Raw genomic sequence first — 15,468 nt, forward strand, 5'->3', positions numbered from 1 at the left:
AAACCTGGAAGTTTGTTTTTAGTGGAACCAGCCATTATCTTCATTATTTTTGCTATAACTATATTTGTTAGTTAACCATTTAGTTACTTTCGATTGCATTTAGCTAATCATTCAAAGCATTATTTTTGCTATTGATTGATTTTAATTGACTATTTACTCTAAACATTAGACTACTTTATTTATTGCTCTATTTAGATGACAATAAAATCCAATTATTTAGCGTCTTTAATCCATTATTTTCACCAGACAAGTTTTAGTTTGAGCTAACCAGTATTTTAGCTAGTCATTTAAGTCTTCATTTTTGCTAACCGTTGATCACTTTTAAATAACCCTTTAGCTGGCCATTATATTTAACTATTTATTTCCTTTAGCTAAAAATCCAGTTAAACGTTGTTTCATTTATTTGTTGAGGTGAATCTAACGGTTTAATCCATTATTAACTGCTATTAAACCGTTTGGCTAACCGTTTAGCTAAGCAACGAAATACCTTTAGCCAGTCGTTTTAAGCCATTGCTAAATGCTAATCATTTTTGACACACCCTTTAGCTAGCTATTATTTTTAATATTATTTATTTTCTCTATGCTACTTCATTGATTGAATTTTATTATTTAGTTTATAAATTTTTTTTATTTAAACCCATTATTTTATTTTTTAATTTTGTCTAACCGTTTAGCTAACCAGCACTTTAGCTAACTGCATTTAGCTAGTCATTTTAGCCTTTTAGTTAAAGGCTGACTAATTTTGATAAGCACTTTAGTTAGCTAGTATTTGAACTGTTTATTTCCATTAGCTATAATATGCTAAACATTAGGCAACTCACTAATGAATTGAATTTATCTGGATAAAAGTGTGATCCATTGAGATTAGCGCTCATTAAATGTAGCTGTTTAGTTTTAGCTAACCTTTGGGCTAACCTGTAGCCTACTTTAGCTAACTGCATTTAGCTAGCATTTAAGCATTTGTTTATGCTAACTACTGATTACTTTTAAATAGCCCTTTAGCTAGCCGTTATTTCAACTATTTCCTTTAACTAAAAACAGGAAAATAGCTACGATTTAATCCATTAAGATTAAGGTTCATTAAATGAAGCAATTTAATCCATTACTTTACCAGACTATTTTAATTTAAGCTAACCTTAGCCTTCCATTTAGCTAGCAATTAGCTTGTTTTAGCTAATCATGTAATCTATATAATATTTTTTAACTAATAGTTAATTTGTTAATTCGCAATAGCTATTTAAAACATGTACTGATCTCTATAGATAAGTATTTTGACTTATTTGCTGATTTTTATTTTCAGATCGGTTGGGCTAGCCTCAGCACACAACCTTAGGAAACTGTAAAATAAATACATAAATAAATAAATAAACACCCCCTGTGGCACAAGTACTAACTGGGCATCCTTTTATATTACACATGTATACATTTCCTGTTCCATATGTTTGTGACACATGTTTGAAAAAGGTGAAAACGTCAGAACCACCTTGTAGGCTACAGGGAGGGGCGAAGGGTGGTGGAAGGAGAAGGCAAAGTCTCTCCCTCCCTTTCTCCCTTTCTCCCCGCTACCACACACACACACACACTCAGACACACACACACACTCCCTCCCTCACACCGACGCTTGCCATCAGCAGTGTCTGACGCCTGCATCCTTCTCTGTAGCAACGCTCTATCTGAAATCCAGACCGGCAGGACTGCTTTTTGTGTCCAGACAGGAGCCTTTGTTATTTCTCTTCAATCCCCGTTTTTTTTATTTTTTTTTGGAGGGGAGTAAAAAAAAAAACAATCACCATGGACATGATGGGCAACAAAGAGCGACGAGGCGTGCATTTCAAAGGCTTGCTGAAGAGGAATTGGCTTCTAATTGCCACCATTGTATCAGTGCTGCTCGGTACGTGTGTGGAAGCTCTTTAATGTCTGTATGCATGCATGCTGGGAGAAACCAGCCGCCTTCCACTGATGCCATTTTATCCCTCATCTCATTGCTGTAAATATTCGCCTTTTCCTATTTTACCCAGTCACTCTTTGGGTCTCTGCTGCTGCTGCTGCTGCTGCTGCTGTCAGTGTTGAATAAATTGAGTCCTCATCACGAGGGCTCAGCTCTCTTGGCTGATCAGCTGATCATTGTATGTTGAATTTTGTGTGTTGAGGAGGACGTGGGTTGGAATTTGATTCGTTTCATGTCAGAATACAGAATGCACGGTGTTTAAGAGACACAGCCTCCGTCCTCCTGCGTCTGGAGGTGTCTCAGTCAAACGTGACCAGACTGAAGTGACAGCTGATGGCGGTCTGTGTGAGGCTGCACCACACAGCATATATATATATATATATATATATATATTAATATATATGTATTAATATATATATATATATATAAAGGGGCTTAAAACATCCACCATTCTTTTCTTTCTTTCTTTTTTTCTAACGTGTCATTTAGCTAATACAACATTGTCGGATTCCTGTTTCACTAAGACGTTAAAGTTTAACTTTTAGGTTTCTGTGGATTTTTCATTAACAAGACATATTTGACATTATGCCAACATAACCTATTCCAGCAAATTTCAACACATTTTTTTTTATCTCTCAAAGGTAGAACCTGAGAGATAATGACGGCTTTTTTTGGATGTGGTATATGCGGCCGCAGCTTAATGTTTGCCCAGCTATTGAGTTTGACTCTTTGTCAGACACTTGGCTTGAACGTCAACCAAGATGTTATATATTTTATTAGGGGAGTGAGATAAGAGATAAGAAGGTGGATATCGGTCTCAGGTCTGTGTGTTCGGTGCAGAGCTGGAGTCAGGACGTTGTCAACAGGTTTTGTTAATTTGCATATTGTAGCTTCGCACTACAATATCTGGTGGTCTTTTTATTTTTAAAATTATTTTATCTATAAGGGGTTTCAATAGGGACCAAATTTCCCATTTTGTCCCATTTTTTTTGTGTGTCTACATGCTCAAGTTTGCAAAAAATATATGGAATACTGTGAGCTATAGGTCTGTGCAACATGGAAAATATTAATGGGTTGTCCTGTTATTCTTTGTCTTATTCCTGTTTGCACAATGAGTTCAGAATCTATGCTTTGGAAGTGCATTTCCCAAAATCTAGGGCATTTAAAGGAGAATTATTGTTTGTTTTTTTTTACAATCTGGACCTTATTTCTGGCATAAAATACGATCTTTTACTCACCCATATAACTTTGGGGTCATTTGGAGTCGTTCGGACGATATTTAGATCCAGTGGAGCGCCGCGTATATCCATATAGTGGGAGTGAATGGGGCACCGAAACACAGCCTCCAAATAACGCATTACTTGCAGCGAAATGAGTTCATTTCACCAATATTTTGTTATGATACGCTAGTGCTATTCCCCGTTGAGTCTGGAGTTACAGTTACCTGTTCGTTAACAGGCTGGCATTTTCGGCAAATGTTCACACCTAATATATACTGTGCTGGAATAAACAGCAGCTAGCAACAGAAACTAAACACGTGATGGTTCTTGTGCAAACCTTTATACGCTGCATAACTTTTTTCTGGTATTTCTATTCTATTCAAAAAGTGTTTCAAAAAAAAGAAAAGCCAACTGGACTAGTATAGTTTTTTAAGAAGACTCTGATCATTTACCTACAGAGTCTCCTATTTAGAACTCAAACTCCCCAACAGTCCCTTGAAACGTCTTCTCAAAAATCTCTACATGTCCAGTTGCTTTTTTTTTTTTGGATATACCATGACCTGGATGATTGAGAACCTTCACAGACATATTTCTATTCTAATTTATGGGCTTTTATTCACAATGGACATCAGATGATCGACTAGCAATATATGGAAAACGTAGCTCTCTGCAAATCTGAAACCATCATGAATCATGTCTGTGTTTACATTAATTGCACCAGGAGTAGGATTTACCGTTTGCTGACCTTTGTAAATCATTGTAGAGTGTTTTCTTTTTTTAAAACCAAACAAGTAATTTATTTTAGGAGATTTTTTTTTAGCTTATTCTCCATAGAGTTTTGGAGAATATCAGGTATTCGTTAATGGGTCACTTTCTTGTAAAGAGCGTCTCATGTCATGCCAGTTGTAGGGCAAAGGTCCCAACTTGCTGCAATAATGTCTGTCATCCATTGCCTCACACTCAACAAGCCTCCTCCAAAACACATGCTGCGACTTTTTTGAAGTTGATCACAGAGGGCTGCAGCTATAGACTGATTATCTGTTCCATCATCATCATCATCATCATCATTATGATTTAAAATGTAAGATGAGCGTAGGATGCAACCCCCGATGGGCTGAAAAATGAAGCCAACATTGCAAGTGCCAAAAAACTACAGTTCCTAGAATGACCACTAGAGGCTTGGCTCCAAAAAGAGGAGTCAATCAACGTTGGTGCCCCACCCACCGGTAAAATAAACATGTTGACATTCATTCATTCATTTTCTGTAACCGCTTGTCCTCTGGAGGGTCCCGTGGGGGGTTGGCCTGGAGCCTATCCCAACTGTCATGGGGCGAGAGGCGGGGTACACCCTGGACAGGGCTAACATGTTTACAGCCTGGTACAAAAGCTAATTTGGATTATATAACTCACCCGTTTGAATTCTACTGTAAGGATTAGAGTTATGAGTGAAAGGGTGCGGATGCTTTGACTGACGGACGGGATGTCACCTGCCACTCACGCTACATCCGCTTGCTCGTTTTTGAGACAGTCCGGCGATGCTAAAGCTCCGAGCTCCGAGCTTCTTAACGATTCATTGTCCATCTTTATGTGCAATCTTATAGTGTCTTGAGAGAGACACTGAACCCAGTTTTTCTCCCATTGCTTGGCGCTGCTGCCTGAGTGTTGGATGTGTCACTGTGACTGTAAAGCCCTTTGAGTGCCGATAGGTATAAAGGTGTTATATAAATAGAAGACCGTTGACCATTTACAGCCACTGTGGCCTGTATGAGTGTATGTCCTGGGGCAGTCAGACCCTTTGCCCCTGCAGTTACTCCACTTGTGAGTGTGTATTAGCGAGGTAAAACTACACAGTCAACAAAAAAAAGTGGAAACGACAACAGAAATGCAAAACTAGTACAAGGAGACATAAAAAAAAAGGCCACAAACAGAAGTTAAAACTGCAAAGAGAAGCAGCATTTTAACGAAAAGTCATAAAAACAAAGAGAAACATTACGACCGTCGCTTGTTGTTTCTTTCGGTTCTCATTCTCCGAAGCTAAATTTTCTCGTAATTCACTCAAAGCGCTTCTTGTCTGCTGGAGGTTAGTGTGTGACTTAATGGGTAAATATGTGATCCAAATATTAATCAGCCAAATAGCTGCAGGTAGCACAAATTCTAAATGCTGTCTAATGCGGGGGTTCGGTTTAGCACGTTTACGACCGGATAAAACCGTCTGCTAATGCCTGAAAGATTGGCTGATTCGGGTTATTCGCCTACAATATTACTGCCCAGGTCTGTAAGTTTGTGATAACACGTTTGGGAGCGGGCATCACTGAAAATCCACTGAGTGCACACGTGTGGCGTTTACAGCCGGACGATAAAGAAAGCTTGGCGTGAAATATAAACTGGGCCTCGTGAATTCCACATGACCTGACGCCACTGAGTGGGGGAATGGTACGAGAGTGACTGTACCTGCAGCTCAAGCTCTGAATTCATTTAGGCGATATTATTATAGCAACTTAAATGCTCCTCATGCTCAAGTTGCGATGTGTGTTTTATTATTTTTTTTCTTAAATCTTTCTACTTGTGTTTCAGGGATCGGTTTGGGGGTCGTGGTCAGAGAGTACGCGTCCCTGTCCTACCTCCACAAGCAGTACTTCGGTTTCCCGGGGGAGATCCTGATGCGGATGCTGAAGCTGGTCATCCTTCCGCTCATCATTTCGAGCATGATAACAGGTAACTTAAGAAAAAGACCAAAACATGCAGGACAGTAGCTTGTGAGTTTTGGGTCTTTTTGGATATTTGCACCGTTACAGGACTTTTTGGGTGTTTGCCTGCTTCATATCTGCAACGTTTGCTTTCATCGAGCACAACAAATGAAAGTTTGTCTCCTTAGATTTTTTTCATACCAAGTGTGAACCCAGTCAGTAAAATCAACAAGATGCTCATGGGTTTGCACCATGGTTCAAACGTCACTACAAATACTGTTGATATGGGACAGTTTTGAAAGTATACAGCATGTCCTTTCTGTCAAGACGGGGTAGCGAGGTAAGGGGGTTAGGACCCAGATGCAGGACTTAGAGGGCTGAGGCAGGAGTAGGCAAAGAGGTATTTAATAAAAAAGAAGCTGACAAAACCAAAGGCGCTGCAGACGAGGCAGGATATCCAAAAACAAAAATCAGAACACTATGAAGGCATGAACAAGACATGAAAAACTATGATCTGGAAAGACACGAACATGGCAAAGAAATAGTATGACGAGGAACAAAGGGGAAGGCAGGGCTATGGGACCAGAGGGGTGACGAGACACAAGTGAAACAAATCAAGAGATAGCACAAGGAGAAAGCAATGACCTAATCAGAAGGGAAAACACAGGGAGTAACACGTAACAGGAAATCAAGAACTTAGCGAAATAAAACAGAAAGCCGAAAACCTAAACACTAAACCATGACTGTAAAAAACCAAGAACTTCACAAAATACAGTAAACAGAAACCCAGGAAAACTAATCACAAACCATGACAGAAAACCATTGCACAACAGAGCTGGTTGTGTCAATACAAGAGAGTGGACATATGGTAGTTGATCTGTGGAGCCACACCAATGAGTCAAAACATTAGGACCACTGACAGATGAAGAAAATACCGGCAATTGCCTCATAAATAAAAAAAGAGGCCTGTTAAAGTCTGGGATATAATATTAGACGATGAGGGAGTCTTGCTGTTCACCACCAAGTTGCAAGACTGTCCCAGTTGAGCATTTCAGCTATTCCTTATCTAACTAGTTTCTTTGTGCGTGATCCTAGCTTGTGCCTTATCATTCCTTGGGAGTTTTGGTTTTTGTGTATTTTTCAAAATTTGGAATGCTACTGAATTTTTGGCATTTTCCTGCTCCTTATCTGCGGTGTTGGCTTCACTGCCTCTGTATGGACCATAGACTGTATAAATATGGACGGCGGAACTGCTCCTCAAAAGTGAAGACAAAGCCAGTAGAGCCCTGGTGGCTGGCTGCAGTATAGGTAATAAGCTCCGCCCCCTCCATGTTAGTGGGTGGGACTTGGGCCAAAGTAAAATTTTAGGTAGTTAATATAATGCTGATGCATATTCATGTGTCAATGTTTTGAATATGTTTCGTTTTAGTTAGTTATTTGACGCTATAGAAACAGGATGTGACATGATGGCGACCACCAGCTGCCATGCCAACCACTCCGTAAAGCGGTCCCGTGGGGCCGTGAGAGTTGTAAAAGAAAAATTTTAAAATAAGTTCAGTGTATAATCCAACATTTCCTTGTATTAAAAGTCTTAAAAGTCACAAGATGGCGCCGCCCGTACCCCTGGGAAAATAGCATCTGTTTGGCCAATGCAAGGAAGTGGGGACGCATTGTCCATATTTATATACAGTCTATGGTATGGACACTGTGTACGGGCACTACACAGTACCTTTACCCCGTCAACCCCCTTACCCCTTACCCCTTACCCTTACCCACTTTAAACGTCAACAACGTACATCAAGCATCTCCACTAAAGAGATGCAATGCCAGACTATGCACAGTTTTAACTCCACGCAGTGTCAATGCTTTTAATGTAAGATAACTACAATTCTACTGTCTGGTACGATGGAGATAAACGATGCTGCACCGCTCAAGATGAGGAGGTCGCTCAGTCTATCGGCTCAGCTGCTTCAAATGGTGATTTACCCTCAGTAGAACCAACTGAGCAGAATTTGTAAAACCTTATTAGCTTCATTATTATTATTATTATTATTACAGACAACGTTTCCATCTTGGCATTTTGTTCCATTGTTTGTCCGTGATAATAGCTCCTGAGCTGGCTGTTGTGAACTACTAGGATTTGTTTTTCCCACTTGCATTTCCCTCGGGTTTTCCCCATCTGTCTGGGTACTCCGGTCTATCACAGGGCTAACACAAAGAGACAAGAAACAATGCACACCTACAGCCAACACTCACCTACAATCACCAATTACATCACGCAGGAACAGGGAGAACATGGAAACTCTTCCCAGAAAGGCCCCGGCACTCCGGTTGGTTCAAACCCTTCTTGTTGTGAGGCATCAGTGCTAACCACTTAACCACTGTTAACACAGGTCAACACAGGTATTTGGCAGAAGTCAATCCTTGTAGAAAGGTCAAGACTCCTCGTTGCACCTTGGTACCAGGTGAAGTTGCGCCAGAAATACATTTTTCTCTACTGCAGTCCTTAAAATACACTTCCTCTAAACCGAGCAATGAACCAAAGTCACAAAATCTTTGTTAATCTGACACTCATGTTGGATTTCATTATGGGGTGTGCTTCTACACGCAACTGGATAGTCCTACAACCAGTCTGAGCTGTTTTTGTTGTAAAGAAATTCAACTCCACGGCGCTCAGATGACGTGTGTGACTGTATCGCTGTTACTCTTCTGTCCATCGGCACATAAAACCCAGCAGATCTTTGTTGGGACATAATCAATTCCCAACTGAGCAACTCCAGACCAACTTTCTGATCCATCCAGGCTAAATGTTTCCTTCAACCTAACTAAATCGGTTTAGGTTTTATGCCTACACCTGAGCAAATACAATGGTGTGTGATCAGTTGACAGTGCCATCAGATCAGGAAACACTTGCAGGTTCCACCACGGTTTGCTTTGGACAGCAAACAGTATATGTTGTTATTAAATTTCTCACCATTGCTAAAATAATTTCGTGCTCAGTTTTCAGCTGAAGTATTTTTCGTCATGTCAGACCCTTTACAACAAACTTGACATAAGATTATCCAGGATGCATTATATTATTGGACAAATATCGAAGAGACAACATGATTTTTTTGTATTTGTTTGCATAATCTTATACGTCTTTAAAGTTCAATAGTCTGTGGCAGTACAACACAGTGCAAGAGACCAATAGTCAAATTTATTAGACATTTATCTAAAACATAGACGACTGGATTTTGCAACCTACATGTACTCATTGATCTGAGAGTCAATCGTATGTAAAGGTCCGAGAATTAAAACCAATGTTCTGGCAAAACCTTCACTGTTTTAGCTGTGGAACAGTTTTTATTGCCGCATTGTGTCAATGTGCTTGGAAATGGTCAATGGGTGCAACTCCTCATTCGTCACTCTTCTCTTACGATGCACGATAGAAACAAACGTTTGGTGCAGATATATATATTGTGCTTTTTGTCAACAGGCGTTGCAGCCCTGGACTCTGAGGTGTCAGGAAAGATCGGCCTGCGAGCCGTTATTTATTACTTCTCAACGACCGTCATCGCCGTCATTCTTGGTGAGCTGATGTCAATATCAAGTTCTCTCATTTATTTAAGTCGCCTTAACATTCGGGAGTCAGTCAACAGACATTCAACATTCTCCACAGGAATTATTTTGGTAATGACTATCCAACCCGGAGTGTCCCAGACGGCTGAACACATTGACAGAGCTGGGACCACGCCCAACGTCACCACAGTGGACACACTCCTGGACCTCATCAGGTGAACCTCTCGCCAAATGAATATCAAGACTATGAATATTAGGGAGAGGAATCGAAAGAGTCTGCATGGAATTAGAAACGCTCAGCTGAGCACACAAAAAGTAAAAGAACACTTTTGTTTACATTATCTTAGGAAGTCAACTAAATAATTGTCAAACTGACAAATGATTACTTTAGTTGTCATCCCAGGACAAGGTGCCAAAGACCACATTCATAGCCTCATGGAGAATACGTTAGACCGACTTGAGTAATTTCAATGACCCACCTGTTGAGTATTGAGTGACTAAGGCACACATCATCATCCCCCATTCACCCCCGCTATTGTCTTTCCCGTCAACAGAAACATGTTTCCGGAAAACCTGGTTCAGGCTTGTTTTCAGCAGGTGAGAGACTCTGCACATTTGTCTTGCATTTCCCCTCCTGTGCACATTAACGTAAGCAGCATTTGTAGTTCTGAAGTTGTGCAATTTCACTCTAGTACAAAACTAAGCGCAAAGAGCTGGAGCCTCCGAAGGTTGCAGTCAACACCACCACCACCACCAGCACCACTACAATTCCACCTCTCTCCACTACTATCATGGCAGTGGTGGAGGTAAGTGCACACATTGTTTTGAACCCTAAGGCTATCAATGTCTTGTTTTTCCAAGCTTGTAAAGTTGCTCTAAACTTGCAACAGAGGCCACCACTGTATTCTGTCGGAAACCTCCAGGTGGGGTTTGTCATCTTTACATGACAACAGGGCGTCCTTGTGGCTTCATCTGCTCCACATTAGTTTCATGTTTCTGCACCTGGCAACCTGCATCCGATCTAAATGCAACGGCGGACCCAGTGACAAACCTTAAGTAGCCACGGGTCAGTGAGCTTGCAGTGCCGTAGATAACATTTGCACAGCTCATCAATGGGTCTTTTAGAGCCGGCTAATGCGGCCGTGAAAGCGGCTTCCTGGCCTGGTCTTGGTTCGCCGAATGAATCGACTCTTTGTCTTGTGTCCCCTGGCAGAACATCACCAAGGACTATCAAATCGTCGGCACATATTCGGACGGAATCAACGTGCTGGGGCTCATCGTGTTCTGTGTTGCTTTCGGCCTCGTCATCGGGAAGATGGGAGAGAAGGGCCGCATCCTCCTGGAGTTCTTTGACGCCCTGAATGAAGCAACTATGAGACTGGTCCAGATAATTATGTGGTATGTTTGCAGAGGTTTGAAACCTGCATGGTGGAATGATGATGATGCTTCACCTTGCCCTTACTCTTTGTTTGAGATCTGGTCCAACAAACCAAAGCGGGATGGCCGTACATAACCTTACAACCCTTTGTCCTTTCTGATTTCTTGAATTGTCATGAAAGGGCTTTCTTGTACTTAACCACAAAAAAGTAGTTCAACAAAAATAGTCTGAGAAACAGCTACGAGGTGTCTGGTTTTTAGGAAACCAAGTCCAACACTGCTGATTCCCTTTAACTAGGTAATCTACACAACACTCTCTTTCACACATTGGTATATCTACTCATAATCCAACATGGGTACACTATACAAAGGCGTATAGTCAAATTGACTATTTGCAACAAGCTTCAAGCTCAAATATCCAGTTACTTATTTCAGAAAACCAAGAAAATCCAACAAATCCATTCATGTTTTGACAATTAAAATGCTCCAGTTGCTAATCACTGTATTATTTCATTTTTCCAGCTACATGCCGATAGGGATCCTGTTCCTCATCGCTGCAAAAATCATCGAGGTGGAAGACTGGGAGATCTTCAAGAAGATGGGTCTTTATATGGTGACGGTGCTGAGTGGGTAAGCTGCCCCATTACTCTGTATCCGCCTGCACCAGACACGGGAATTTATGGTTGACATTTGGGCCGATTCCTCCCTCCAGTGATACAGTTAAAGCCGGAGCTCTGTACGGGCACAGATAAGGGCCAAGGACATTTAAAACTGCTCAACCTGCAGATGCGGTAATGAAAGCTTCGCTCACGCCTCTAAATCTAAGTGACACCATTAAAGACTGTACTGTAAATCCCCCTCCTGTTGGGTCAGAGGGTGAGTCCAAGGTTCTGAGCGGTTCCTTCTAACGATCAGGCTTTTTTTTTCACACAGTGTTCATACTTTCTGGCAATGGCCTTGATGCAGAATACCAATGTCAAGGTCAACACAAATCTCCACTGATGTGCTGGTTTAAAATCAATGTTTCATACCACCCCAACAGCTGAATACAGTCCTATAGTAGAGACACCTATGAAGCTGGCGTTAGTCATACCATAATACACCTGAGATTTTAATTTAAAGTGCAATTTGGCGTGAAAAGGACTGAGTAAGGCTCATTTTACGCCACATATGATCGCATTTATGTACGTCTTTGAGCTACAGACCCTTATTTTGCCTGTACACATGCTTTGTGACTCACAATTGGATCTTGCCTGGAAGCCAGACACCATTTTTTTGTGGTGTAAAGTTGGTTTGGAGTCACTCCGATCTGCAGGGCCTATCAAATCATCCAGGCAGGGATTTATGTGGTGATGGGACAGAAGGGTAACGGTGATGTAGTCGTGTACGTCGTCTGAGCGCCGTGGAGTTGAATTTGTTTACAACAAAATGGCTCTGATTGGTTGTAGGAGGTATTTATGTTTCTCTGATTCTGATAATGAAAGATAAAATAGTGTGCGTCAATGGTGCTTGTATTGTCACGAAACTTAGGTACTAAAGCCAAGCGTTCATGCCTGAGCATATTAACCCTTCAACACTTCAAGCCTTTGTTCCTTATTTGGTCAGAAAATGTCCTGTGAGTAAGTGCTTCTGCCAATTTTTTTCCAGAATACCTGGAACTTTAAATATCTGTCACTTATTTACAATTTACTGGAAGTTATAAGAGTGTAATAAACTTGATGATGCCATTTGGCTGTAAAGTGCAATATCTCAGCTTTCATTAACCATTGGAATTTTTCCAAACCATGACCTACTGTAATTACAGTAATCCAAAGTGCACTTGTGCAAACCTGCCACCGGGTTAAGTTAATAGTGACTCCTGCATTTCATTCATTCATTCATCTTCTGTAACCGCTTGTCCTGTCAAGGGTCAAGGGGGGGCTGGAGCTTATCCCAACTGCCATTGGGCGAGAGCTGGGGTACACCCTGGACAGGTTGCCAGTCTATCACAGGGCTAACACAGATTTCGAATCACCAATGAACCTGACGAGCATGTCTTTGGACGGTGGGAGGAAGCTGGAGTACCCGGAGTAGCCGGAGCATCCAGGATTCGAACCCAGAACCTTCTTGCATCAGTGAGGCATCGGTGCTAACCACCGCGCCACTGTTCCACCCAACTCATTTGCGTTTCATCTAACAATTTTACAAATTTCAGCTTAAACAAGTTCAATTCCGTTTTCAATACGCTCCTGGGTATTTTAGAAGCAGGATTGTCCAGAAGCTCCCAATATGTATATGTATATCTTTGGGTTTAGGGTTAAGGGTCAAATAAATGTTCTTTAGTTGCTGTACGTCTGTTTTTTTTCCTTCAGCCTAGCTATCCACGCCGCCATCTGTCTGCCACTTATCTATTTCATCATTGTGAGGAAGAACCCGTACACATTCACGTTGGGAATGGCTCAGGCCATGGTAACGGCGCTGATGATCTCCTCCAGGTCAGTATCTTCACAGAGCCTGTAAAACCAAATCACCAGATACATATTTGAACAATTATACACACAGAAAAAAAAAGGCAGAAACTGTGACATATATGGGTAGAGCGGAAATTCCAGACGCAGATAAGCCTAACCCTAACCCAGAACGGAAATGTAATATCTAAAAGTGTTACCCACAAGGTAACACCCAGGCAGAGGACAAAGTGTAATTTCATACTTTTTAATCAAAACCACTAAAAACAACCAGACTATTACTGAGTTTAATAACTCGTGTCCTCATGTCCTCCAGCTCTGCCACCCTGCCCGTCACCTTCCGATGCGCCGAGGAGAACAATCGCATCGACAAGAGGATCACTCGCTTCGTCCTCCCGGTGGGTGCCACCATCAACATGGACGGCACGGCGCTGTACGAGGCGGTGGCCGCCATCTTCATCGCGCAGCTCAATGACTACGCTCTGGATGTGGGCCAGATTGTCACTATCAGGTACTTAATTGCTTCCAGCTGCCGATGGTAAAACTGTAAAACTCGACTCTGTCTGTGGCTGAGACTGCACGTATCACTGTACGTGACCTTATGAGATACTGGCTATTGCATGCCAAGATGAATATAATATTATTGCGTGTTATTGCGTGTTTTTCTTTCAGTATAACAGCTACAGTTGCCAGTATCGGAGCAGCCGGAGTCCCAAACGCCGGACTTGTCACCATGGTGATAGTCTTAACGGCTGTTGGGTTGCCTGCGAGCGATGTCACTCTGATAGTCGCCGTGGATTGGCTGTTGTGAGTTCTCGTCTGTTGTCATTCCCCGCATTTGCGTACATTTACAAAGCCGTAGATTCACAGCTGATGTTGTGTTTTCAGGGACCGCTTCCGCACCATGATCAACGTCCTCGGCGACGCTTACGGCGCCGGCATCGTGCAGAAGCTATCCAAGAGGGAGCTGGAGAGAATGGATCTGTCATCCGACGTGGACGTCGCCAACCCCTTCGCGCTGGAGGCCACGCTGGACGACGAAGAGTGCGAGAAGAAGTCGTACGTCAACGGGGGCTTCACCGTCGACAAGACCGACGCCATCTCCTTTACGGAAACCTCCCAGTTTTAGCCTCTGGCTGGCTCAGAGGAGGAGAGGAAGGAAAGTGCCACACTGCTATGGATGTAAAGTCGTGTGCATCAGCGCCACGATGAGAGAGAATTAAAAAAAAAAAAACTATCCAACCAGCCCCATCTGAGCTCAGACATCAGCTACAGCAGCCTCCATAAAGCTCATCCGAGATGATCACCCTTCACGTTGGACATTTACAACCGCCACTAGATTAAAGTGCTTCCTTGTTACACTCAAATTGTGCCAAGTTTACCTATAGTGGTTACCTACTGAATAAGAGTGTGTTCACTCAAAACAAGAGCTGTTTGCTTGTGTGTTTGTGTGTGTGTGTGTGTGAGAATGAGGATGTTCTTTTTTGGGTGTATCTGAAGCGACTGTGCATATTTTGCAAATCAGTTACTCCTTTATCAGACAATAACGCTCAAAAACGTCCTTTTTGGGGTAGCCTTTGTTGAATGTCTACGTCCCATAATGCACTGCTTGTATATCTATCTGTATATTTAAACTGTGCCAAACATATGAAGAGTTTTTTTTTCTTTTGTTTTGTTTTTTCGAAAAAGTTGCATGAAGCAATATGTTAAAGAAACGCTGAGATCACCGGCTGCAGACTCATTTTCTATGGGGACTACGGCAGAGACTGGATACTGATAATGTAGGTTTATTAAGTCAATGAACACTGTGAAATCAATCTGAGGACATTTTTAGAACCAAATCACTGGCATTTACTGATGCATCGCAGAAATACAATAATTATCTGGTGTGTCTGTGCTTGGGCAGTGTGGGGGAAACTTACAGTATAATACATATATATATATATATATCCCCAAATGTACCTACTGAACCAAGGCCATTTTTAACTGTTAGTTCATTTATGTGTTTATAATCAGACAGTATGGCTTTGTAATTTACTTATTACAGTTTTACTTACATATTTTCACTCTGGTCCAAGACTATGTTCAAAATGCTCTTAATCCATTGGTGGCTCTGATGTGACAAAATGCCTGGAAACATTCATTGTGCCGGTTAGAGAGAGAAAAAATTAAATTGTTGGTCAGTTTTTGAAGGAATGGTTTGACAAATTGGGAAATATCTATTTTTT

The 15,468-nt window shown here is 41.6% G+C and overlaps 1 protein-coding gene across 1 annotated transcript; it reads left to right on the top strand.

The window, feature by feature from the left end:
• Positions 1 to 1,791: 1,791 nt before the first annotated feature.
• Positions 1,792 to 15,178, top strand: slc1a1 (solute carrier family 1 member 1; the record flags this gene model as incomplete). Its single annotated transcript, XM_084574935.1, has 12 exons — positions 1,792 to 1,891; positions 5,743 to 5,883; positions 9,334 to 9,426; positions 9,517 to 9,631; positions 9,971 to 10,013; positions 10,109 to 10,222; positions 10,630 to 10,814; positions 11,316 to 11,423; positions 13,145 to 13,267; positions 13,557 to 13,751; positions 13,913 to 14,047; positions 14,129 to 15,178. The coding sequence occupies 12 exons, from the start codon at positions 1,792 to 1,794 to the stop codon at positions 14,367 to 14,369; spliced, it is 1,593 nt and encodes a 530-aa protein (XP_084431061.1). The 3' UTR covers positions 14,370 to 15,178.
• Between the last annotated feature and the right edge of the window lie 290 nt (positions 15,179 to 15,468).

The sequence above is a fragment of the Chelon labrosus genome, assembly GCF_963514085.1.
Source record: "Chelon labrosus genome assembly, chromosome: 1".
Taxonomy (NCBI): Eukaryota; Metazoa; Chordata; class Actinopteri; order Mugiliformes; family Mugilidae; genus Chelon; species Chelon labrosus.